This window comes from Chondrus crispus, genomic scaffold, assembly GCF_000350225.1.
Source record: "Chondrus crispus Stackhouse genomic scaffold, scaffold_128, whole genome shotgun sequence".
Taxonomy (NCBI): Eukaryota; Rhodophyta; class Florideophyceae; order Gigartinales; family Gigartinaceae; genus Chondrus; species Chondrus crispus.
The window spans coordinates 142,556-169,265 of NW_005179001.1; the positions used below are offsets into that span (position 1 = coordinate 142,556).

Here is a 26,710-nt window from a genome sequence, read left to right on the forward strand (position 1 = left end):
TTCGCGGATACGAGGACCTGCGTCGCCGTCGCCCGACGGGGCGGATGGGGATCGCACAGCGTCCGGACTCGGATCCGCCGCTTCGGAGCGGATCGAGGGCTCAAACTCTTGGCTCATCTCGACGCGATCGGTTCGCGGAGGGCCTAAGAGGTCTTCTCAGAGAACGTACTCCGGGGTCTTCTCGGTCGGGAGACCACTGTAGTATAACACCCCCCAACGGAGAGGGGTGAATACTCTGCTAGACGTAGACCCCGTACGAGGGGCGAGAAGACGGGGAGAACACACAGCTAACGGGACAGGGAAGCGGGCCCTGGTAGCGTGGTAGAGCGGGACGGTCGGGGACGAGCGTACGCGCGGGCCGATCTACGCCTCGAGCCCCGGAGCAGCGCTGGGTAACGTACCAGCGCTGACGGGCGGAGGCGGATCTAGGCTCGCTCGCGTACGCGGCTGTCCCCTACGCGCTTTGTCCCGGTTAACGCGCGCGAAGGCCGATCGCGCTCGTTAGGTAAGCTGGAAAACGGACCTAGGCGGTAGGTCGTGGACAAGTCCGTGTTTGTCCCCCTACGCCGCCGCCGGTCGCGCTCATGTATTTAAGATACCAAGTAATCCTAACTTATTACAGTACAGTACGGGCTGTACTGTAGTGCTACTGTAGTCAGCACGGGCCGTCCCGTGCTGTCTGTACACGTGTTGTACTCGTATAGTACACGTGGGTATGCGCGCTTCCCACACGTGTGGTACACGTGTGCACGTGCGTGCGCGCGCCCCTGTACACGTGGGATACATGCGCGGTACACGTGTGCGCGCGTGCGGCTCATATTGATCTAATCTAAATCTAATCGTGAACCGCCGTTATGCCACAAGTATCTCAAAACACGTTTCACACCTGTACAATGCGAATCGTGAGGGTCGGCACAGTGTTGAGATAACTTTCCAATGGCAAACGCAATATCGGGGCGGGTCCCGACCATTAGGAACATTAGACATCCAATGGCCTGACGATATGGTTCAAAGCATGGGTTGTCATCGTTGTTCGACTTTGTTCACATTGCTCGAGCAGCGAAACTGCCGATCTCTGCTGCCACACTGCAGCAACGTGCTTTACGGATCCGAGACAAAATGCTTCAGCAACAGATACCTCATGATCAGCACAGTAGACTGCAAAAATTCACAGCATAGTCACGATGGGTGACAGCATTTTCGCGCCGACATGTGCTCCGTTCAGTCAGACTTCATGTCGAGAAAGGTTGTGTATCAGTCCAAAATGTAATTGGTGACATATCACGGCTACGGCAACACGTTTGTGACTTTAACGAGGAGTACGTCTTCAACATGGACGAAACTGGTTTGTTTTATAAACTGTGTCCGAAATGAACATACGTTCTTGCAGAGAAGGACAAAAAAAGTTTACGGGGCACTAAGGACATGAAGGCAAAAGCCAGGGTATCGTTGTATGTATGCAAGAATGCGACTAAAACTATAAAGTTACCGATGTCAATTATTGGAACCGCAAAGAATCCTAGATGTTTTCGCAAAGGGTCACCTCCTGTCACTTACTTCAGTCACAAAAATGCCTGGTCTGACTCCGTGACTTTCAAGAAGTGGTTCTATGGTGTATTTTTACCTTTCATAAGAGCTAAGACATCCGAAAAAGTGTTGGTTATCATGGACAATTGCGGACCTCACGGAGCGGACTTAGTGGACAACCGAGATCAGGTCACAATTATGACACTCCCACCAAACTGTACTTCCTTATTTCAGCCTATGGACATGGGGGTTATCGCTGCTCTCAAGCTCAAGTATAAACCAAGGCTATTAGAGCGCATCTCATTGCTTATTGACCATCGCTCCGCTCTACGTCAGGAAGCAAGGCGATTGCCTGCTAGTCTAAAAGGACTTGACGAAGGCCACAGCCCTCACATGTCGGACGTTTGTGAGATGATTTATGAAGCCTGGAAGGATATTTCAGAAAAAACCGTTGCGAGATGCTGGGTGAAGGCTGATATTTTGCCAAGGGGCGTTCAAGCTGCTCCAGAAGCCACTCACGGGAAAGTATCAAGAAACATTGACCCCAAAGATGAAGCTGACATATCGGAAATATCGGCCAATCTGTCAAAACTCCAGTTAATGAACCAACACGAAATTGCGAGAAATCTGCAGGAGGTGGGCGAAAAGGACATTCTAAAGTGGATTGAAATCGAGGATGACTACGAGGTAAGGGAAGCACTTGTAAATGATATGTTTGAGGCTGTGGAGCAAAGGGCTCCGGCAGTTCTTGGCCCACAGGGTGGGGCAGAGTCATTCGAAGCGCAAGAAAGTGACGAATCAGTGGGCTGCCAAGCTGTGCCTTCTCCAACAGAAGCGGCGAAGGTATTTGAAGCTGCAGAGAACTTAGCCAACAACACTGGGATTGCAGGGGCAGGTCAGGGGTTGCGCCGTGCGAAACTGCACTTTTTGATGCTTATTACGACCAGAATAGAAAGAGGAACCGCCAGACGCTCATTGCAGAGCATTTCATGTCGTACAGTAAATGAGCTTTGCTGTTGCTTCTTTAGTGCATGACGTCAGTAGTGCGTTTTGTGAGGCCTGGCACAGGGGTGCACTATTACGGGGGGTCTACTGTACCTTGTCATATACAACCTCGGGGGTGTAATGTATACAGTACGTCGTCGGCCTGTAATGCCCACGTGTAGTTCGTCCGCATGTAAGTCACACGTGTACTCGTGCGTCTGTAAGGCACACGTGTAGTCCATCGGCCTGTAAGGCCCACGTGTAGTCGCTCGCCTGTAATTGACCCGCGGCGGCGGGTGCTGTACAAAATACAAATCTTGGCTGTGATACCACACAAACAAAGAAACTAAAGAATCCTCGCCGTTTCTTGGAACGGTAACTCAGAACGGTTCGGCTGAAACGGTCTATTTGAACGGTAAAGTGAAAACCCAGCAGAAGGGTGATTTTGGCCATGTTTTTCTTTTCGATAGAGTCGTTACGCGTTCAACCAAAAAGCCCCCTAATCCAGACCCACCTTTCAATTGTCAATTAATGCATTAAAATAACGCGTGTTTTTCGTTTGCCCACAAACTCGCTGGACTTGAAAGTGATGAACCCGAGATTGAAAAATTCCACCACGAACTTTGCGGGCTGACCTCCAGTAAGGTAACCGCTCGCAACAAACGCAAGTCTGGTACATCGTTGTACCGCCGGACGGATCACGTTGACCTGCGCGAATACTCGCTGAAGCGAATATTGTAGTTTGCCACAAGGATAGAAGCTTCTCAGTCGAAAGAGCGATGAGTTTCGTCTTCTTGACAGGCTGAGGGGGGCCGTGTGGAGAGGACCGCTTTTTTAGAAGCTTCTACTTGTCTATCTTTCGCTGTTGATTCGGCGGCATCCGTGGCAGAACCTGTCGCGCTTTGATCCATGGATGGACTTTGCGCAGATGAAGCGATAGGGGCGGCCATAACGCATATCGATACGACCCGTGCAGTCTGAGACTCGCTTATGCCGATGAAAACAACGGGAGACCCACTTGGTTTTCCTTCATGACGGGTCGATCCGACACTGCTGTGATCAGGGGGATGTGAAACTCGTGGAAAACTCACATGCCCCCAGTTTTCCTCAGTTTTCGGTACTCTTCTCACCGGCTCAATTTGGGCACATTTTGACACCTCTCGAAATCTCTCATTTTACCACTGTATTCGCCAATTTCTTCCAACAAAAAAGCCACCACTGCCAGCCCTACCTGCCATCCGGCTCAATTCGGGCACCCCCACCGCGCCGCACACTCACCGGAGTTGCGAAAGTCCGAGCAAACTTCGTGCGGCAATTTGTTGGCGATCTCCACCCGGACTGTCTCCCCTGCCCTGAGCACAAAACGGGGAGCGCCTAGGCCACTTTTTAAGGGGACATCATCCAAAGAAGTCCAAAAGCTGCTCTCCAAATTGCGGACAACCCCCTCCTTTTCCGTAGGCACTACATTTTCCTTATCACCGGATGCCGTCCTCGACACACTCCGGCCATCTGCTTGGACAGCTGCTATGATTTCTTTATCAACATTGGCATACTGTTCGGTCTCTGAAACTCGCTGAGAGACGTTGGATGTCAGCACGGCCGCGCCTTGCATTCTGCCACCCCTCTTACGAGCTTTTCGAGTCGCCGATTCTGTCTTGGGCGCACGTATCTTGCTAACCAAAATTTTGTTGACCCGATAGTGCGATCGTAGAACACAGGCGACTTCTGCCAGCGACCGGGATGCCGGCAGTCTCCCGTCTGTCAGCTGATGGTTTCTTCTTTGTAACTTGTTTGTTTGGAGCCGAGAACCATCAATTTTTTCTTCACTTGCATGGCCACGTACTGTACTCACTGGAGTATTCTTGCAAACCATTTAAGGGGAATGGTAGGACTCTGGGGAGAACACACACTCGAGAAAGCGGTAGTCCATGGGCCAGAGGCCACATTTGGAGAAGGACTTTCTGGCATCATCTGGCGTGATCGCTTGGTGTCCGGCCACTGCAAGTTTGATCTTGTACGAAGTGTTGGACCAAGACAGATGGATCATGGACAACAATTCGTCCCGAGTTCTGCGCACTGTTTGCTGAAATGTTCGATTTACGAACTGGGCGCAAGGTTGTAGAATATGAGTTGTGTTTGCCGGCAGTCTTACGACAACAATATTCATTCTCTCACAGGCTTCGAGACACTCCAAACCGTCTCGAGAGCTGTGGCCGTCCACAAAGAGGACAATATGTTTTCTGAATCGATAGTTTTTCTCACATGATTGTTGATGTGTTCAGCAACTTTGACGATAATCTTGCGGTCCACGGACCCGCATTTCGTGACGTGGAGAGCGGTTTCTGGCGGAAACCAATTTTCCTCACAAAGCCAGTGTGGGACCCGTATGAATTCGTAAAGTCAATCTTGCTGAGGGGTTGCTTCCAAGCATTCATAACCTTTTTCCCGACGCCAGAAGAAAAAGGGGCGCAATATTCCCACAGGCAGGTACGGCAATTCCCGCTGTGACATGCTTTCCTGCGTCCTTTATGCTCCTTCTTGACCCCCCACTATGCGCACTGGACGAGCTGTAACACCTCAATTTCCGGCCATACTCCCCTGATACGGCCGTCTCGTCCCAGTTCCAAATGCGACGTGGATCCAAAAAATGCCCGGATGCTCTTGCGCAACGTTTTCGATGGCCTGCTTGAGAGTCAATAGATGGGACTGGTTTTCAGCAGCAAGACGACCGCTGGAGACGTTTTCAGCAACGCAGTAGGCAAGGGAGCGGTTTCGAGCCCGGAAAGAGCGGATCGCGTCTGGTGAGGGCAGTCCATAGGCATATTTCAAACCGCGATCTGCGGCTATTCGGGCATCTACAGTGCTCATTACTGAGTTGTTTACTGCAAATACGTGCTTGGCGGCATGAAGGGTCCGTTCGACGACGAATTTTTCCTCGCATTGAGACAACACAGTTTTGCGGCCACCATGATTGCTTTCCGGATCAAGCAGTTTCTCAAGCTCTTCCGTGTTTGAGCGATCGTATGCTGATTTGATTCTTTTAGCTGTGGTTCGGGACACGTCCGTCTCTTTGGAAGCTTGGAGGGCGCTTTTGTCCTCCTGTATTAAAGAAAAGAGCTTTGCACGATGAGCACGCTCCTCCTTTCTCTTATTGATCCGCCTTTTGTTTGCGAGCGTTTGCGCTCTCATGGACGGTGGCATAATGCCACCGTCAGCTCAGCGTGCGTGTAGAGAGGAGGAGGGAGTACTCAACTGTCTGGGTGTGGGGTGTGAATATGTGAGGTGAAGTGTGGAATTTTTTAGAAGGCGGGAAGGGCAGAGGATTGTTGTTTGAATGGTGCCCAAATTAAGCCATTACCCAAACTAAGCCGGTGAGAAGGGTACTAGCCCTTTTTAATTAACGAAAATCGCAACTAAATATGCGAATATTTAGGAAAGTGCGCGAAATCCTGTTTCAATTAGGAACACCAGTTCCGACTAAAATGTATGCTATTTTCCAACTGTACGGAAAATGACTATTTTAGCAAGTCAGGGCCGGAGGGCGCCCACTAAATTTGAAGACTGTTTCTCTTAACCTCCTTCCTCTTCGCCTCCTTCTCCTTCGCCTCCTTCCTCTTCGTCTCCTACCTCCCTCTCCGCTTTCTCCTTACCCTCCTCCCTCTTGTCCCCTTCCGTCTGCGCCTTGAAATACCCCCGCCATGACGGACGCCATCCCGCGCAACCCCCCAAACTCGCAACTCACGGCCTACTACGGCCTCTCAACGGTGCCACGCTATCCTTCCCAACAGCTCCGATCCCGTCTAGCCGCGAAGAGGCGCTCGCTCACGCTGCACACCTGACGCAAACCCTATGTTTGCATGCTCTTCTACATCACAGCGCCCGCCTACGTCGCACGTCCGAGTTTCTCGAGCGCAAACTGAACCTGTCCAAGCATCGCTACTCCGCCCACCTGTCGTCCGCCCCCAACATTTCGCCAGCAAGGTATTTCGGCAAGGTGGGAGGTATGCTGCACTTGTGCCTCAAACTGCGCGACCATGGCAACAGCCGTTGAGAGGTCATCCTCTTCCGAACCCATGTTCGGATTGATGTGAGTTGTTGACAACTATGACCTCTGAGACCGAAGCACGGCCTCCTAAATTAATACTCTTCACGCTGTACACGACGCTGCTTGCTTGTTTTCACTACTAATTTGGTGCAAGAAATGGTCCGATTTGAGGGTCTTAAAAACAACATCATTTTTCGTTAATTAAAAAGGGCTACTGTATGCTGTGGGTTTTGCCAAACGTGTTGTTTGGAAAATTTGCGTTCAGAAAATCCGAGCAAACTCGCCGCCAAAACACGCGTTTTCGTGACTTTACGGACAGCCATACTGTACCATGGAATGCGTCAGAAGGATTTTTGCAGAACTCTTTGCGGAATAATTCGAAAATCGTGCTGCGGAAGCTCTCCTGGAAATTTCGAGATTTCATGCATCAGCATTCAAAAATATACTGTTTGTACAGTATCGAGCAGGTTGCTTTTCAAATTGATTATGGCCGTACAGCTATGACGCTTGCTTGAACTCTGAAAAGAATGCACGCTCAAGCAAAGACCTCTCTAACGCACACACAGAAATTAGCAGAAGCGATATCCCTCGTGATAGTCTTGCCATCACGACCTTCGTATATGCTCACACACTGATGTTCACACAAAAGTATCCCTGATTATACATTCTGCGAGCTGGTTGTGCTGATCATGCGGGGAGTTTTCAAGAGTGGTGAAGCCATTCGTCCTGCATTTCCCTTGTCTCTCCACGTCATCGACCCCACAACATGGGGACAGCAGTTGTGTCGGAGATGCTTAGCTGCGCGGGGCGTTCACTGAGCTCCCCGCCTGGTCTGACAGCTGATGCAGCCCCGCAGGTCACTGATGAAGAGGCTATCTCCGAATCGTTCATTCCCGCAGATTCTGTGTCTGCAGTTTTGATCTCGCCCCGCCGGGTTCTCGTAACTGGCGGTGTTCTAGCTGATGAAAGAGTACTCCCTCTTACTGTCCTTCGTTTCCTCGACCTCGACTTATCATCACGAGCAGAGCACGCTTGGACGAAACCCCATGCACTGCGCTCCCGCGGAAAACGCAAGCGTCCTGATTCTGCCTTCCCTGTTTGTCGTATGGAACAGACACTCACATATGTCCCAGAATCTGCGTCACTTTTTCTGATTGGTGGCTTGAAGGTAGGTGGCAAGGATGAAGCAATGGCCTGCAAGACCATGTTTGCTTTCGACGTGCGAGCCAAGGTATGGGAGTGCGTGCAAGTCCAGACGCCCAGGGCGGATAAGGATAATACATTAGGCCCCAGGTTTGCTCACTTGGCAGTTTACGTTCCGCACATCGGTGGGGAGAGCCGATCCTCCAAGGCCCGGAAAACGTCTGGATATATATTGGTTCATGGTGGATACACGTCCACAGAAGACGACGCACCTTGTCATTCTGTACATGTGTTTGATGTTCGCTCAGGTCGATGGTCATTGCGAAGCGTTGGCACAGAGGCTGACCCACCTCGTAGAGCGTATCATGCCGGAGTTGCCACCGCTTCTTTCCGCTACTTTGTAGCACATGGGGGCCAATGCTCCCATTTGGGAGATTCCGGTTTTCTGTCTTCTGACCTCATTATCTTTGACATTATCCGCTCTTGTTGGATTCGGCCCAACTTATTGCCAGCGTCATGTACTCCTCCCACAGCGCGAAAGCGTCACTGCATGGTTAATGGCATCGGCAAGCACACAGGAGCAATATTACTCTTTGGTGGTGAGCTATGCAGTGGGTCGTACAGCAATGAGCTTTTTGTCTTGCAGGTCATCGAATCCGATACAACAGATAGATACTTAAACGTTGTCTGGGAAAAAGTTGATATCCACACTCCAGAGCGGGGGATGCCAGAGGTTGAACCATCGCGCGAAAGAGAATCAAGTGAGAAGTTGAAAAAGGGAACAAGCGGCAAGAAGTATGGGGCAACTGCGGGAGGAACTTTGCTTGCGATTCCTGCGTTGAAGAAGTATTTGGTCGTCGGCGGGCGTGGAGTATATGGCGTTCGGCAGAGTCCTCTACTCTTGGACGCCAGTGAAGTTGAAAAACTAGACCGTTTCGACAATGTCCTGCCGGACGAGCAAGATCACACAGGGATGCGTGGAGCTCCCCGTTCTCAGGGGCTACAGCCTCGTCCTATGCCCGCAAGAATGCAAACAAGGCAAGGAACAACGAGGGCATCATCTCCGCCCGGCGGAAACCAAAAGGAAAAAAATGCGAACGCATTCGAAGGAGGCGTGACAAAGGGTTCTAGACATGGCAGAGAATTGCGGAAACGAAATGTCTGTGGAACAGGGATGCCCTCCATGTCTCCAAATACTGATGCAAAGAGTGTCTCTGAGGAAGGTAATCTTCCCGTCCTACCTAATCTTAGGGTTGCTGCAAACAGTAGAGTCCAAAACGACGAGTCTGGTTCTAGTCGTTTGCCGAGGTGTGAAGAAGGCATTTTGAATCAGCAGGGTATCGGAAACCCCGATTATCAGCACAGGGTGTCCCTTGTATGTTTGCGAAAGAGAAAGTACGTTACGAGGTCATTCGCTTCTCCACCGACGAAAGATGTACAAGTGTTGCCGACCCTGAATGCGAGCGCAGCCGTACTCTCTGAGTCCGGTGGCATTATCCAGAATGTCGTAGAGAAGGAAGAATCGAGAATGAATTCAGCTCGAGGGAAGGAGCCGGCAGATTTGAATCAGAAGCTAGAACTATCAGCGACAAAACGTCGTCGTGTTGCTAATGATGGGATGGAAGACGTGTCGAGACGAGCTGACGATATGCGGTCTTTTTCTAGTAGTGGCCTTGCTCCTGTATCTGAGTTTGTTGCTGCTTCTGACTTGGCATTGCAAGGGAGGCAAAGAAATAGGAGACCTGTCCGGGGGCGTGTCAGAGGGCAGGGCACGAAGTCAAGAATTCAGTCAGCTCGGAATTTCAATGATGAAAGTGAAGAGGGACGGACTAATCGAGCAGATGAGGCCTTGGTACGCGAGGGGGCCCGTCGTAGCCGAGACCTACAGGCTGAGAATACAGACCTGAAATTGGAACGGGATGCCTTTAGGAAAGACAATCTGGACATGAACAACCAGATGAAAAGCCTATTGTCTGAGCTGGAAGGTCTTCGAGCCTCTCGCAGAGAACACCAGACACTGGGCAATGTGTCTTCTCGCCTACAGCGATCTGAGACACACGAACCAATCCGCGGCTCTGGAGACGTACAGCAAGACCGCAATTTCGATGGTCGAACTGGTGCTATCAGTGAGTCGCAGTCTGAAGAACTTCAGATGCTGCAGTCAAAAACTGCAGATCTTCTTGAAGAATACGAGGAAATTGTTGCTGAGAAGGCGGGATTGAGCAAATCGTTGAAAGAAGCAGAAGAGGGACGGAGAACGTTACAATCTGGGTTGCATTCATCCAAAAACAAACAGGATCAACTTGAAACTGAGCGAGATCAACTGCGAAAGCAGGTTCGAGAACTGCGGGCTCTGGTAACAGAATTACGAGTGTTTCGGGATTCAGGAAATGTTGACTTGCTCAAATCGGAAGAGAGGAACTCTTACCTGCAAAGAGATCGCGAGAGGTTAAAAGAGGAACTGCGAGAGAGTAATAGCAAGTTGAGCGAGGAAAAGTTAGAGTTGTCAAACACACAAAGGTTGGTGAGCTCCATAAAATGTCAACTCACTGAAGCTCAGAGAAAATACGACGAATTTGATTCAACTGAGAGGCGTTTGAAAGGCGAGTTGGGGTGCCAACTGGGAAAGTTGGAGGAGTTGCAGGTGCTTCTGGACCAAACAAAAATCGAAAAGCAGAAGACACAGGAGGAGAACATCAACCTGAGCACAGAACTTGCAAGTTTGAGGACGGAGTACGAAAGAAGCCAAAACGGATATCAATCAACTCTGCGAGATTTGGAGAAGTCACGCTTTGGATTCCACCAAGGGCAGAAAGAGGTTGTTCATCTCAAGGGTGAGATGGTCAAAGGTAAGCGTGATCTAAGCCGCGTGCAAAGAGAGAGAGATTCTCTGAGATCGATTGTGAAGAAGAGAGAGAGTGCTCTACTTGCGTTGCGCCCGGTGTTGACGCAGGTTACAAATAAAATTGACGCTCTGTTGTCAGTTGGACAAGACGTTGATTACTCCCCCGTGGATGCCGCTCGAGACATTGCAGAGAGCAGATGTGGGACACAAGCACAGGAGGAGCAAGAGGAAGTCGCGGAGATTCAGCCATTTTCCCGTCAAGGACCAATCTCCCGACGCGGCAAGGAACATAGAAGTTGCGCAGCTGCGCAACTTCTATGTTCGTATGACGGCGGGGACGTTAATGAGATCCCTGCTAAATCTCACCCGGAAAATCACGAACTGAGTCGCATTCCGGGCACATCGGAACAAGGTCGACAAGCCTAGGCTGCGGATACTGTACAGTACGTGTCGTGAGTGCCTGTCACAGAGCATGAGGCTAATGTCTCAAAGCACCGTCTCAATCGTTTGCAGTACACGCGATAAACATCAGACCGCCCCATAGTGGTGAGATTTCTCATAGATTTTTATATTGCTTCGGTGGACTGCTGTCCTAGACGCCGAGGGTCTAGGCGAATAGTGCGATATAGTATTTCGGTACGAAGTACGACTTACCAAGATCCACTGAGAATTTATTCACTTATCATTTTCAGTGTATGCGCTTGAAGGTGAGAGGCCTTTGTTCCAATGTCCAGATCAAGGAGTTTGTCATTGAATGTATCCATTCGTTTGTCAGTAATGCGTCCACTGCGCTTCGTATTGTTTCATGCAGAGTGCTAAGAGGGTTGTGTTTTGCGCAGGTGCCTTGCATTTGGAAAACACAGATAAATGCACGTTCCTCGCAATGATAAATTTTCACAATCATTGATGTAAAGTTGATGCCATCAATGCTGCAAGTTTCTGCTCCCTTGAGATGTAGGGACATCACGTCGTTCCACTAGATGGCTCCTCGTAGCCATGAAACGCAGCTGGTTTTAGCAACACCGACATTAGAAACATGCATTCATGGACCATACGAAGACCAACTGCTCCTGTGCTTCTGGCCGTCTCCCATCCCTCTGTGATATCATCCAACCTCAGCGCCTCTTCTGTGCGAAACTTATTGAGATTTTACAACCCCCTTTTCTACTCAAACATAAATATTTATCGGAAGTAGGTGTCTATGGTATCTCGAGGCTGCCCCTATATCGAAATCTAGCGAGAAAAGTTCAGATACCGCTCCCTACGGGCCGAAGGCTGGTACTCTTCATCGCTTATGCTGACCATGGGTAACCGGGCGGTGTTGTGTGCCCTATTTTCAACTCTATTTCTCAGTTGCTCATCCCACTCCCCGAGATTGGATCTGATTGCAGGAACAGTAGACTGGGACGAGGTCGTGTCAGCAGGTCTTGACCATCATCACAAAGAAGTCTGGGAGAAGCTCCGATTCCATAGCTTTCTTGACTTTCTCTTTACGGATATAATCGCAAACTATACCACGATTTCGGCTTCCGAGAAACGAGTGACCTTTCCATCGGGCGAATGGATGATACTGGAATTACTTTCTTCTGACGAAGTGCGCGAGTGTATCACATTTCAGATCAAGGATATGAGCCCAGCAGCGATAATCTCCGGCCATAGTCTTTCACCTGTATTAATATTTGTCATGGTTGGGCCGTGGACAGGGAAAGTAAAGGAAAGAAGTGTGATTCAAACAGGGTTCAAGTTGATAAATTCGAGTGGCGTCCAAGGCGACGGAACGGCAGCGAAGCAGATTTTCTCTGCCATGATTCGGACGTCTCACGATACTGCACGCACAAAACTTGGCGCATTTCCCTGCCAGGATGATTTTCGCAGTTATGGTGGTACATGTAATAACCAAGAAAACGCAGATTGGGGCTCCTACAACAAAGCACTGAAAAGAATAGGCTCTGGGAAATTCGATCCCGCTTTTCTTCCAGGAACAAATGATTTCCCTGCAGATGGAATGCCAAATCCACGTATCGTTAGTCGGATCTTGTTTCGACAATCTTCATCGCGTTTATCAGTTCGCCAGGTAACCTCGATGGCTGTATTTTGGGGACAGTTCATCGATCACGATATAGGCCTCACACCGGACTCGGGCAAAACTGTATTTGAAGAGAGAATGGACATTGATATTGTGGAAAAGGAAGACCCCTTTCATTTTCGACATGGAGGAAAATTAGAGTTTGCGAGGTCCAGAGGCGTACTAGACGGAAAGGCGTGCTGCGGTATAGGAATAGCTGAACGATTTCCCAGGGACCCAATCAATCTTCAAAGCAGCTTTATAGATGCATCACATGTTTACGGATGTCACAGAGAGAGGCTGAAACCTTTGCGAACCTTCAAAGATGGACAGTTGCGAGTCGGGTTGACACATGAAAATGGGGAGCACCTTCTTCCCAAAAACGCAGTTTCAGAAATAGGAAGAAAAGTGGAGAATGCGCAGTCTTCCTCAGACAACCATTTCGTTGCAGGTGATATCCGCGCCAACGAACAACCTGTTTTGACCAGTCTCCACACTTTATTCATGAGGGAACATAATAGACTGGCAAGGATGCTGGTAGAGAGCTTCCCATGCTGGCAGGATGAAAAGGTGTTTCAATACAGCCGGAAAATTGTTGCCAGCCAAATCCAACAGCTAACTTATCGGTTTTTTATCCCTGCTCTTCTCGGGAGGAGGCACGGCCTTCGTCAGTATCGCGGATATCATAACAATGTCGATCCATCGATTGCTAATTTCTTCTCGACATGTGCCTTCCGTTTTGGTCACAGTATGGTACCGGAGACACTCACACTTCTCGAAACTGGTCGCCGGGCACATTCAAAATCCGGTACAACTCTGCAATCTGTTTTTTTCGATCCCTCGTTTATCACCGAAATAGGTATAGAAGCTTTGCTATTAGGAGCTTCGCACCAAGTCGCCGAGTCTGTAGATTGCCAAATCGTCGATTCTTTGCAAAATGAGTTGTTCAAGAATGCCACTGGCGGAGTTGATTTAGTCTCCATCAATATTCAACGTGGACGTGATCATGGGATTCCGAAGTATAATGATGCCCGAGAAATGTATGGTTTGAGAAGGAAACGGTCATTCGAAGAAGTAACCAGCAATCATACCCTCGCACAAATTCTTTCTTCTCTATATACTTCAGTGAATGAAATGGACAGCTTCGTTGGGGGTCTAGCTGAAGATCATATTGAGGATTCAGAATTAGGCGAGCTTTTTCACACAGCAGTACGAGACCAGTTCACTAGACTCCGTGATGGGGACAGATTTTTCTATAAGAATACAGATTGGCCTTTGGACATGGCTAACTTCAAACCAGTAGAGGAGCTGAATCGCGAATCTCTAACCATACAAGATATTATTGCGCGAAACAGCGGTGGCGCGCTTCGAAAAGAAGATTTCGATGAAAACGTATTCCAGAAAGCCTGATTGCTCCCATATAGAAAACGAAAAAAAGTATATTTCGAGTAGATGCCGGGCAAAATAGACATGAGAAAAACTCTTTTACTCTGAACGCTATGAATGTTTCAAACGGTCAATAAATAACGACTCCGAGCTTTACATCGATCGGATATAATTGCCGTTGTCGTCCTACGTTGAGCTGGGACGGTATGGTCGCTGCCTCTCGACAGGTAGCACTTCTAATTTACCATGTTTCGAGTCTTGGTAATGCAGTGATCATGGGTCATACTTCTGACCGTATATAAAGCACAACACGTCTACTCTCTCCTAATCTGCCCCGAAAAGTTTTAAAACAAGCATACTGTACAAAAATTTGCACGTCTTTAGGCTCATTTCCGTATCCCCTGCAGTACTATGCTGCCGCCCCTCTTCTCCCTGCTCTGTCTCCTGCATCTAAATCTCCATCTTGCGCTGGAGCTGTCTCTTAATAACCCTCCCCTCTATCTAACCTTGAATAAGACCCCGGAGGGCAAATGCCGTACCCCCCTCAGAAATGGCCCTCACGTGCAGCCGTTGCTCAAGGCATCATTCCCGGTACACTCATGTATGTCGCCATGATGTGAGAGGTTTTTTCGTCTACCTACTCTATCTCTTTAACCGTCCTTTTGTTTCCGCCTACTGTCCTACTTTTCCCTCACCCCATCCAACTGCTAGCCCTGCAATAATCGAGGATACTGGCCGAGGGTGCTAGAGGTAAACGACAAAGACAAACTTCATATGATTAACCACTCTCTTTCTTGTGGCGATTGGGCATTCATTTGGTCCTTTTTTATAGAGTCCTTACGGTCATCCATGTCTTTCGTTTAAAGACAACCTGGAAGCTCTTTATGTGAATCTCCATCTCCTTAACTACAAATAACACACATCTACGTATCTTGCCATCTGTTTATTCCTCTCCCCGATTCATTAAAGCCTCATGCATTCTCTGTTTCTCTCTTCACCCCATTGAAATAATACAGCCGTATTCTTTTTTCCATTTCATTTGCGGTTTATCTTCGCCTTTCCACTGCGCGAGCCTATTTTGTTCGCCAGCTCTCTTTTCCCACTCGTTTTACTTTTGAAGCTCACCACTAATTCCTCATATCTGTAGTCTTTCGTTTTTCATGTACTGTAACTTGTGTAGCATAGTCTCCTATTGTGTAGTGACCTCATTTGAGGCACCTTTTCAACTTATTTTTTCCCGACATGTGCGTACTCAATAAGAAAGAAAAGATACCCTCACCACCGCAGATTATTTCTGCGTTGCAGAAAGATGGAGTTTGGTGAGATCTGCATGTCCTTTCCAGTCGTTTTTAGAAATGTCTGGAAAAGAAGCCTTTCTGAACAACCTTAAAATGTAGTGTTGATATTTTCGAAACCAAACAATCCGTTTAAAATCTCAACCGGCTCTATAAAATAAATTATATTCTTAGTTTTTAAATGCATTCAAAACTTCTATCCTGATGTTCTGCAAGATGCTTTTGCCGAGGTCAACTACGAAAAAGAAATGGTGTCCAAATTGACTTTTTAACATTTTGATTTTAATGTATTTTCTTGCAAAAAAATGGCTTCATTTGATTCGAAGACGGACCTCATACAGTATAACAAACAATATGCAGACACTATTGTTTGTCACCTAGACACTAATGCAGTGCTATTTCAAAAGGTAGCACACTTCAAACATCACACCCGCTATTATTTCGCGATTGTGCGGAAGTCCGCAATTCAAGCAAACATAAGACTTTTCCTGGGTCAGATAACTCTCTCTTTGCCGTAGAGAAGAACTGTTAATCAAATATTGTGCGTTAGAGTCTGAGAGTGGCAAAATTACCTTTTCTAATAGCGAGAGGTGCAATTTCGTACTAATGATTTCCTTTCGTATTCCCTGCATATTTCTGTGACACTAGAGGCTATAAAACATGGCTCATGGCACCAGGTTTTCACTGGAGAAGACATTCGGGAAAAGCTCACTGGCGATTTTACAGGCCAAAAAGTATAGACGGAACCATTTTTTAAAACGTTTCGGACTTTAATAAGAATGGGGGTGCAATTACATGCTTTCAACCACGTCGAGAGTATCCTTACCCTGTCCATCGTCTGTTTTTTTTTCGTGTGTGCCCGGTCAAGTCCTGTGCAGTTGCCAATCGAAGTGAAAGCAGCAGGGCAGGCGAATCGTATCGGAAAGATTAATTTCGCGGCAGATAACAAGGGCGCTCTATTTGTTAACGGAATGGAAAAGGGTTCCGTTTCACATTGGAACGAGTTCAAAACTATTTTAGTTCCACTCTCGAAGGGAGATGTCATTTCTATTGTGGCTGTTGACTACGGTGTGTGGTACGGGGTCATTGCCAACCTGGAATACGACGGAAAGCAATATGGAACTGGTGGCGAGCACTGGAAAGCGAGGAAGAAATTTGATCTTGCGGGCGTTAAAAACAAAAACGCATGGATGCTTCCCGGATACACCACCTGTGGGTGGAGGAAGGCGCAAACTCGCCCTCGAGAGAACGAATATTTTGCAGGAAAGGCAAAGGACTTTCCGGCAACTCTCAATGCCAAATACGTGTGGGCGAAAGACGCAGGTGAGAAGAACACAATTTTCATGAGGCTTGTTGTGGGTGGAGAAGTTTGCGGTGATGTGACCACATCTCCGCCTACAACTGCAGAGCACACGGAGGTCTCGACAAATACACAGGGGAGTGGAGACGATGAGAGTGAAAACGCGGGCATGGTGGGGCAATCAGATGACTCTGGAACAGAAGTGTGCCCATGCAGAATAGTTCCTTCTGGTTCGAAAGGAGTTTGTTGGGAAATGGTGGAAGAGGGCGAGGGTGGGAGTCGTTGCACTTCGAGAGATTGTGAGGAGCGGTATGAATGTATGACTAATGATATGGATGCATCTCTGCTGTGTATGCGAGGATGGGCAAAAGAACGTGTGATGCATCTTCCTTCCAGTACAGGTACGGAAGATAGATGCGAAATGGTATCTATCCAACCGACCATGTTCTATCGCCCGTATAATGTGTAAGCGGTATTTAATGGTGTCATGCGGAAAGCACATGTCAGTTTGCCGTGTTGATGAGTGATAGCATGAAAAAGGTAATAAGGTTGCCCCACCATAATTGACACAATCTTTGCTCTCGACATTAAAGTTTTTGAGGGATTGAACGAAAAGGTTTGATGGGATCTTTTTTCAAGAGGCAGATAGTGAAATTTTGCTGCGATGTAATCAACTTTTAAGCACAACTTGAGTTGGGTAAGGAAGCCTACTAGAGAAAATGTCAGGCTGAGGAAGGGTCGATGGAGCAAATCATGACATCCTTGGTGCTCGACTCCTTGCACTAAAGAGGAATAGTCTACTGTGAACGAGGTGACACAGTAAACATACAGCAAACCATACTGTACATCTAATGATTTCGGAATCACGTTGGCACTGGATTTAGGTCGCTCGAATTACCCAAAATATTTCATTGAAATTGCATGAAAAGTGAATACCTTTACAACAAAAAATAATTATCGAAATTTACGTTTTCGCCCGACGCCCACCCGATCCAATCCGACCGCTACCGTCGGCGCCCGCCGCTCGCAATCCCTGCAACTGTCTCCAGAGCGAACATTCACTTCGTGCGTCGCGGACAGCCGTTTGCCTGTCCTATCCGCAACTTTGCTGTTTCTCACTCGTCGAAGTCTATCATCAACGTGCCGCGATGGGTCGCGTCATCAGAGGCCAGAGGAAGGGAGCAGGCGGTATTTTCAAGTCTCACACTTCAAAACGGAAGGGCGCTGCGAAGCTCCGCGCACTCGATTACTCTGAGAGTCATGGATACATCCGTGGTGTTGTCAAAGACATCATCCATGACCCTGGCCGAGGTGCTCCGCTAGCTAAAGTCGTCTTCCGCGATCGAATTCGCTACAAGAAGAACGTCGAGCTCTTCATCGCCTCTGAGGGCATGTATACTGGCCAGTTCCTTTACTGCGGTCGGCGGGCAAACCTTACCATTGGCAACGTCATGCCGCTTTCTGAGATGCCTGAAGGTACTATTGTCTGCAACGTCGAGGCTAAGAAGGGCGATCGCGGCAAGCTTGCCAGGGCTTCGGGCGATTACGTCACCGTCATCGGCCATCTTGAAGGAAACAAGACCAGGATCCGTCTGCCCTCGGGCATGCGCAAGGTCGTCCCCAGCACGTGCCGCGCTATGGTTGGAATTGTTGCCGGTGGTGGCCGCACGGACAAGCCTTTGCTGAAGGCCGGTGCTGCGTACCACAAGTACCGAGTCAAGAGGAACTCATGGCCTAAGGTTAGAGGTGTGGCCATGAACCCCGTCGAGCATCCTCATGGTGGTGGTAACCATCAGCATGTCGGTCATCCCACCACTGTGCGTCGCGATGCACCGGCCGGGAAGAAGGTCGGTCTCATTGCTGCCCGTCGTACTGGTCGTATCCGTGGTGGAAAGCCAGCCAAGGAGTAGACTCGCCATACTTTTACGAGCTGCACAGTTGCTAGTAAACACACTTGACTCGTGCAGAATCTCTCCTTACTGCGATCTCTCGAACGCGCTGCTACCGCGCTCTGGAAGATCTCATAGCGAACCTACCTAGCTGTGCTCTGTCCGGTACATGTTGCACTTTTATATCATTCCCTCGGTTGTGCGATACGAGGGAAATATAAAGCTCAATCGGTGGCGATTTTCCACGAAAGCAGATGCGCGCATTGTCTAAATGTCACGAGGAGCAGATCTCGGCAGGGCCTATCGTGTATATCAGATGGCGCAGGCAAGTTACCCGGATCGCACAAACCAGGTCGGGGACATACTGTTTACATATAGATTGGTGGCTTTACTTTCACGCTTCCGGCTTTGGGGGAGCCAGAACACCCGCAGTCTTTAACAGCGCCTCCAATTCCTTGTCCGAGAGTTGGTGATGAATCACCCTTCCATCTTTTTGGCAGACGGTGGAGATCTCCAGCTTATCAGCTGACAAAGTGGCGCTATCCATAGTCTTGGTGAGAACCTTAATAGCTAGGCTAAGGGCATCGTTGAGATTCATCTTTTCCGTGTAATCGCTCTTCAAGATACTACTAGCAGCGCTCGCGTTCGCTCCAATACTGGTCGCCTTCCAGCCACCATAATTGCCGCTAGGATCACTCTGATAGAGCTGGAAGCCATAGTGGCAATCCCAGCCGGCAAACAAAAAGCTGACGCCAAACGGTCTGAGGCCACCGAACTGGGTATAGGTCTGCTTGGTATCGCAGATGAGTTGGAGCAAATGCTCCACCGGGATAGGCTCCTGGTAGGCAAAGGAGTACCGCTGAGCGGCGAGACGGGCTTGATTGATGAGAATGTTGGCGTCAGCTGTGATACCGGCGACGGCGCACATGATGTGAGAGTCAATTTTGTACATCTTCTCAGAGCGCTTGCCCGTGTCGAGCAGTTTAGAGGCCGTCTTCTTCTCAGCGGCAAGCACGACACCCTCCGTTGAGAGGACGCCTACGGCGGCACCCGCGTTACCGATCGCTTCCATGGCGTACTCTACCTGAAAAAGACGCCCCTCTGGGGAAAAGGTGCTGTGGGATGGGAGGGGAGCGCATGATACATGGATGACGGGATTTGTTAATGCGCTGCTTCAATCGATGGCGGAGGAAGGGATAGAGTTTTCGATGTTAGGGTTGACTTACGTTGTCCGCGCATCATAGCGGCGTCCTGCCATTGTGTTGGGGGAATCAAAAAGTTGCGGCTCCGCGAATTAAGGTTAGCGCGATGACGTGTTGGTGGAAATGAGTGTGGAGCGGGCTGAAGTCGAAGATCGGCGGGATTCACAGTGTTGATGAGCGTTCTGAGGTTGTTTAGGAAGGAAGGGATCAAGATGTGGAGAGTGCAGCGGGCTGGTGGAAGAGAAAAAGCGGGTGGGCCGAACGTGTCATGATCAAGGATGGATTGGGACAACTCCTGTCGGCTGGAATGAAGCGTGGACACGTGTGGATCCGGGAATCATAAGCAGGAAGGGTGCGTAATAATTGGATCACATGCAGGAAAACGGATGTACGATCCGATTGTGTTGATCTCAACTGTTGAGATTAAAGAATTAAGGAGCAGTAGAAACAATAGAAACTCATAGGCGGGTACAGTAGAGAGTTTTTCGCGGCAGATGAGAGGGCACTGCTGATTCCGTTTCGTTCCCAAACGCAATAAGGCCCGTGCCGCCTCTTCAGCAACAGGCCGTCCGCATGCGTTACACCCCAACCCCACGCGACCCACCTCTCTTCGAAGCCCACCCCGCGTGGGGTGCCCGCACCCTTCCACCACCATGTTACCCCCCGCAACCCATGTCTTCCCCTCGCTCGTGGGCGTCGCCCGCAAGTCAGTCCTCACAGCCTGGTACAATTTCGCCACTGCCTTAGACGAGGGCCTCGGCACCCATCGCTCTGCAATTGAAGCAGCAAGCTTCTTCTCCCGTGCCGCATCTGCAGACCATCTCCCCTCTATTATCCGCCTAGCTGCGCTGTACGAAGCCGGCCTCGGCGTTGAACAGGATCCCACTCGCGCCTTCAGCCTCTACGCCCGCGCTGCAGCTCTTGGGTCCGTCCAGGGCACAGTCGCCCTCGCCCGTCTGTACCGCCACGGGAGAGGCGTGCACAAGGATGTCAACCGCGCCGTCCAGCTGTTTCGCTCGGCGATTGACTGTGATTGCAACGACGCCCGCGTCGACCTGGCGGAATGCTACATCGCCGGGGCAGGCGTCCAGAAGAGCTCCGCGGAGGCCATCGCTTTGTACAGAGCGGCCGCGGCGAAGGGCTCGCAACTGGCAAAAGTCCGCCTGGCAGAGTGCTTGCAATCTGGCACGGGCGGCGCCGCACCGGATGATAAGGCTGCTTTCGAAGGCTATTGGGAAGCCGCTTGTGAGGGAGAAAAGGAAGCCTTCTTTCCGCTAGCAGACTGTTTTGATAAGGGCGCTGGCGTTGAACAGTGTCTTGAAAGCGCATTTGAGTGGTATTTCCGCGCTGCGGATATTGCTGATGATCCTCGTGCCAAGCATATTGTCGCCGATTTCTACTTTGACGGCGTCGTTGTCCAGAAGAGTTACACGGATGCGGTGAAATACTACAAACAGAGCGCGGGCGCGGGGCTCGCTGCTGCGAAAACTGCTCTGGCTGATTGTTATCTTACCAGTTCGGGCGTCAATCGAGATGAAAAGCGCGCTACGGAGCTGTATCTCGCCGCTATGGAAAGCGCCTACGCGGACGCCTTTGTTGGCATGGCCGAGTGTTACTTGGATGGCGTGGGAGTCGACGCTGACGAGGGAAAGGGCTTGTATTTGTTTGAACGTGCCATCAATAGCGGCAGTTTGCGCGCGCACTCAGCCCTTGCCGAGCGTTTCTTCTACGGTATCGGATGTGAGAAGGACGTTGCGCGAGCGGCTTCACATTACAGAAAGGCTGCGGACGGTGGCTCGGTTCCGGATCAATTCGCCATCGCGAAGTGCTACTTTCAGGGCGTTGGTGTGGCGCAAGATTACACAACTGCTGTGGAGTACTTTCGAAAAGCTGCAAAAGGCGGTTGCGTTTCTGCGGCGGTCCGTCTCGCACATTGCCTAATGGGTGGGAAAGGTGTCCCAGAAGATCCCGTCAAGGGCCGCGAACTGTACGAAAAGGTAATGAAATTGGGCGACAGCGAGGCAAAACTCAGTCTAGCTCATTGTTACAGGCTGGGTAAAGGCTGCATTTTGAACCTTAGCCACGCGAGAAACCTGCTTCTAGAATTGTCTGAATCGGACCACCCAATTGCCACAAGGCACCTCGCCATGTTCTACTCGAGGGGACTAGGTGTGAAGCAAGACTATGCCAAGGCAGCTTCTCTTTATGAGAAGGCATCTCGCATGGGCGACGTTGTTTCGAAAAGATGCTTAGGGAAGCACTATAGACTCGGTTTGGGTGTAGAGACAAATATGACCAAGGCTATGGACCTCTACAAAGAAGCAGCGCTAAAGGGGGACATTGCGGCCTTGGTGAACGTGGCCTTGATGTACGATCGCGGTTGTGAGATTGAGCGCTCTGTTGAGGGGGCACTTTTATACTACGAACGAGCATACAAGCTCGGAAAGGAAACGTTACGGGGGAACATCTATACATGTTATGCTAATGCTTCTAGCAATGAGAATATTGCGAAAGGCGAGTTGGGATTTCTACAGGATATGTACATCAAGGGTCATAGGAACATAGCGAAACGCCTTGCGTATGTGTATTACTATGGCCGTGGGATTCCAGTGTATCCGGCAAGAGCTATATCGCTTCTTGAGGAGGCCTTGAAAACGCGGGAGTCTGATTCTGTTAAGGAGCTCTTAGGACTTTTTCTTGTCGAAGGGCGGGGTATTCCAAAGAATTTGCTGAAAGGTTCCGTCTTGTTGTCGGAGGCATGTAAGTCGAATAGAGCGAGTGCAAAAGCAACGCAGGGTCTTTGCCAAGTGAGAGGGCTGCTCGGAGGTGACCCTCAGAAAGGCGTAAGCCTTCTCGAGGAAGCTGCTGAAGATGGGTCCACCCGGGCGTGCGTTTTGCTAGGCGATTATTTCTATCATGGTCGCTTTGAGCAAGAGAAGGGAAAGAATACATTACTGGAAACGAAGCCAGATTTAGAAAAGGCGATATCTTACTATAAGAAAGGCAGCACATGTCCAGCTGCTCTATACCGCCTCTCTATGTGTTATGGAAAGGGTCTAGGAGTTACCATGTCGCAAGATCAGGCCTCGGGGTTTTTGAGGACGGCAGCGAAAATGGGATGTGCTCATTCTCAATCCGCTCTTTGCCCATACCTGGAGGATGGGGTTCATGGTTTGACCCAAGACATGAAAATGTCACTTGCGTATCACGAAAATGCGGTTGCGAGGCTGTCAGGGCAAAGGAAAGGGCGAGTAATGTACAACTTCGGACTTTTTCTTGAGAAGCACGGCCAAGAGCTAAAATACTTTTCTTCGCCAGCCGAAAGGGACGAGAAATTGAAGCAATTGTTTCAAGGAGCGTCAGAGGAAGGAACTGGACAAGCGACGAACGATCTTGCGATATTGCTGGAACGAAGAGTAAACGCAGACAACGAAGAAGACGAAACATCAGCGACAAGCGAGGCATTCGGGATGTTCCTAGAGGCATCAGAAACGGGAATAATTCGGGCTGAAACTAACGTCGGCATCTGCTACGAAATGGGAATAGGGACATATGGCGACATGACAAAAGCCAAGCATTACTACGAAAGAGCAGCACTGCGTGGGGATGCCATGGCGGAGAACAATCTCGCACTACTACTCGAGGAGGCTCAGGAATATGGGCGGGCTGTAGCACTGCTAACGAAAGCGGCTTCTGCAGGGGACTCCAATGCGATGGTCAATTTGGGGCGGTTTCACGAGAAGGGCCAAGAAATGGCGGTGAGTTCGGAATCGGCTGTTAAGCTGTACACGCAGGCTGCAGAACTGCAGAATTCGGACGGAATGTTTAACTTAGCGTCCTGTCATGAATTTGGGATCGGTGCAAACAAGCATCGAGAGCGGGCGCTTGACTACTACAAGCAGGCTGCGAAGAGAGGACACACAAGAGCAAGAGAGCGACTAAAACTATTCGAGAATGATGGGGATTGATCCATTGATGGTCTGGAGCTCGCTGACTAGATAACAGTATTTAACCCGGTATCACTGAGTATCGAAAAGGCTTGGTGCGTTCTATCGGTGATGTACCTTGCCCTCGAATAGCCTGGCCGGTGCTTGGGGAAAGCAGACGAAAGGTGCGGTCGACAACTTGTCTTCATGTGAATACGGGCAATTGTTGCCAAGGAGTTTGTGTTTCAGACGGTTTCAAGTGGTTCCGATTGGTTAGGCCATATCGACGTTCTGCAATTCCATTGGATGCCACAGCTTATTGCGATAAATGATTGGCTCAGAGGGCAAGCATTTCTCGGTATCGTGCATCTCAGGTGGATCCGGTTTAATGTTATCTGCCGCCCAGAGGGCTTAGCAGAGCTGAGGCGAATCCTGGGTGTTCCAGACCTGGTCGTCTACATGGTCGACGGTATGGAAACTGTTACCGCTTCCACACTCAAACGACTACTCTCGACAGAAGGACGGGCTGGCAACATTGTGATATGTCCGACGATTTGTTGAACTTGATCAGATCCTCACACAGTGGACCGCGTTGCACTTGCTACCCTTCTCAACAACTGCGCATCCGCAGACTATTTTACATGTATCAATTGATCTAGACGACATCTATGATCTATGAGTGAAACAGTGGAGAAAGGCATGACAGCCGTGGTGCTGTGAACGTTCTTGTGCCGTTTCATCATCACTATCGAAAAACACCTCACGAAAGTCCGGAAGACAACCGCCGCGCTCCATCTCATCAACGAATAAATACAACATGGCCGTCCTAATCCTCTCGTATCTGAATGACAATCTTGCCGTGGCCCCCTCTTTGAATCATGACATTAAACGCCTCTCTCACGCCTTCCGTCGTGAACGGAAACGGACACCTCTTGTCCACGATAACCTCCACCCTGCCCTCCTCAATCTCCTTAATACATCTCTCCAAAGAGTCCCCCCTCGGGGCCGGAAACATCATGACATACTTGGGCCTGTTTGGAATCAAGCGACTCATGAGTGTGCGTCCGAGTACTGGGGCAAACCAGGTGATCATGTGAATCGGGGAATGCATTTCAATATTCCATTCATTCACAACGACGGCCTGAAACCTGCCTCCCTCTCTCCCGTTCTTCAGCAGTCCATGCTCGCGGACCTTCTCCCACGCGGTGACGCCCTCCGCGCAATCAATAACGACATCGAACGGGTCCTTCTTCCACTCTGGGACCTCCCACCAGTTGCGCTCGCGGTAGTTGACGACCATATGTGCGCCGCAGCGCGTGACGAGCTCCTCATCCGTGGACGTGGCGGCCACATACGCGGCGCCCTTATTCCTTGCAAACTGGATAGCCATGGTGCCAACCGCGCCGCTCCCGCCCAGCACGAGGACGCGGTCGCCCTCCTTGACCTGCGCGTCCTCAACGGCCAGCATGCCATTGCTGGGCCCGTCGGCCATGGCGGCGGCCTCGAGCCAGGTGGCGGCGGGCGGCTTCCGGATGGCCAGGCTGGCGTCGACGAGGGCGTACTCGGCGAGGGCGCCCATGCCGAAGCCGTCCCACGTGGCGATGACGTGGTCGCCCACGGCGAAGCGGTCCTCGCCCGGCGCGACGGATTCGACCACGCCCGCGACGTCGCCGCCCGGCACGTACGGCCACGCCTTGGGCTTCTTCACCACGTCCGCGTCGCCCGTCGACATGCGGTAGTCGCTCGGGCTCAGCGACACGGCACGTACGGACAGCAGCAGCTTGTCCTTGGGGCACGGCGCGGGCGGGCGGGCGACGCCGTCGACGACGGTCAGCACGTCGTCGATGGGGCCGAAGCGGGAGATCTGGGCGGCTCGCATGGTGGTCGTTGCGGGTGGTGGATGCGGGGGGTGGATGCGGGAGGTGGAGGAGGGTGGTGGGTGAGGGTGGCAGGGGAGGGGCGGGGAGGGGGGGAGGGTTTTATGTTGGGGAAGGGCATGTTCGTGCGGACATGTGTTTGTTAGTACTGAGTAGGGATGAGAGGGAGGGGGGGCGGAGAAGGATGCCATTGTTAAGGAGAATGGCAGACGATTGGGTGTACTGTAGTAGTGCGGGGAATGGCAATTGGTGGGGATGCGAGATTTTTTTTGTTATTGCTTGCAGGCCATTGGATGGTTCGTTCACAAAGATGTCCTGCAAGGTGCAATCTCCGACGGCCATCATGCGACGGCCATCATGAGACGCCCGTTGGTTGCGCATCATCGTCGCTGTCGGAACGGAACGAAACGAATCGTACCGAAACGAATCGTACCGTGCCCTGCGAACAGTACAGTATGATACCCGAAGAGCATCTCTATCCGGTGTCCGTATTCGCTTTTCTAATGAAAATTTGTCATTACTGTACTGTAGAATGAGCGAATACTCTAGCACCCAATACCAACTTGGTATTGGGTGCTAGAGTATTCGCTATTGGTACGCCTTGGTAAGTTACTGCATGGTGCAGTGCTCTACACCATGCAGTAAAATGCAACGAAGGGTACGGTACTACTACGGTATGGTTATACGGTACCTGAAGGTAGCACTCGATTACGGTATCATGCTGTCCATGCTTTAAGTAAGACAGCAGTCGGAATACAGGTCGCAAGCCGCCATGGCGTTGACCACCTCGCATCATGCGGAAGAAGAGCTCTCACGCGACAACGACCGTCTTTTGTTCAACACCACAGTAAACCTTTTCCCTGCCATGTCCCCCCGTTTTCAACAGCGCAGAGGCAAAACCACGCATTTATTGCTAAACGAAAACAAACGCATGGAACAAACGTAGTATGGCCTGTGTCCACACCTAATCCTACTTCCATCATCCCTTACCACGGTTTCCCACCCCCTCCGCCCTACTTCTCTTCCGAAGACTCATGCCTCGAAGCCCTAGGGCTACGAAACCCTTGCGTGATCTTCCTCATAAGCTTCTCCGCGAAGCTGGGCGTCTTCTTGGGCGTGTGCTGCCCGTCTCCCTGCTGCTTGCCTCTCGATCTTCTCTTCGCCACGCCCCTGCCGCCGTCCTCCGTCGCCCCGTGCGCGCTGATGTGCCCCCTCTCCTTCTTCAT

General features: G+C 50.4%; 7 protein-coding genes; 6 read left to right on the forward strand and 1 right to left on the reverse strand.

The window, feature by feature from the left end:
• Positions 1-9,347: 9,347 nt before the first annotated feature.
• On the forward strand, positions 9,348-10,970 carry CHC_T00002154001 (hypothetical protein). The gene has a single exon (XM_005713364.1). The coding sequence runs from the start codon at positions 9,348-9,350 to the stop codon at positions 10,968-10,970; it is 1,623 nt and encodes a 540-aa protein (XP_005713421.1).
• Positions 10,971-12,348: 1,378 nt separating this feature from the next.
• CHC_T00009550001 (Animal heme peroxidase homologue) lies at positions 12,349-14,019 on the forward strand. Its single transcript, XM_005713365.1, has one exon. The coding sequence runs from the start codon at positions 12,349-12,351 to the stop codon at positions 14,017-14,019; it is 1,671 nt and encodes a 556-aa protein (XP_005713422.1).
• A 1,285-nt stretch (positions 14,020-15,304) lies between these two features.
• Positions 15,305-15,385, forward strand: CHC_T00002155001 (hypothetical protein). Its single transcript, XM_005713366.1, has one exon. The coding sequence runs from the start codon at positions 15,305-15,307 to the stop codon at positions 15,383-15,385; it is 81 nt and encodes a 26-aa protein (XP_005713423.1).
• A 2,353-nt stretch (positions 15,386-17,738) lies between these two features.
• CHC_T00002156001 (hypothetical protein) lies at positions 17,739-18,732 on the forward strand. XM_005713367.1 is given in 2 exon segments: positions 17,739-18,500; positions 18,501-18,732. The coding sequence occupies 1 exon segment, from the start codon at positions 17,739-17,741 to the stop codon at positions 18,498-18,500; it is 762 nt and encodes a 253-aa protein (XP_005713424.1). The 3' UTR covers positions 18,501-18,732.
• Positions 18,733-18,811: 79 nt separating this feature from the next.
• On the reverse strand, positions 18,812-19,900 carry CHC_T00008941001 (20S core proteasome subunit alpha 3). XM_005713368.1 is given in 4 exon segments: positions 18,812-18,873; positions 18,874-19,594; positions 19,706-19,737; positions 19,738-19,900. 2 exon segments carry the CDS (start codon positions 19,735-19,737, stop codon positions 18,874-18,876), a joined length of 753 nt encoding a protein of 250 aa, XP_005713425.1. The 5' UTR covers positions 19,738-19,900; the 3' UTR covers positions 18,812-18,873.
• A 434-nt stretch (positions 19,901-20,334) lies between these two features.
• Positions 20,335-24,437, forward strand: CHC_T00008860001 (Sel1-repeat containing protein). XM_005713369.1 is given in 2 exon segments: positions 20,335-23,649; positions 23,650-24,437. The coding sequence occupies 1 exon segment, from the start codon at positions 20,335-20,337 to the stop codon at positions 23,647-23,649; it is 3,315 nt and encodes a 1,104-aa protein (XP_005713426.1). The 3' UTR covers positions 23,650-24,437.
• Positions 24,438-24,712: 275 nt separating this feature from the next.
• Positions 24,713-25,630, forward strand: CHC_T00002157001 (hypothetical protein). The gene has a single exon (XM_005713370.1). It carries the CDS (start codon positions 24,713-24,715, stop codon positions 25,628-25,630), a length of 918 nt encoding a protein of 305 aa, XP_005713427.1.
• The last annotated feature ends 1,080 nt before the right edge of the window (positions 25,631-26,710 follow it).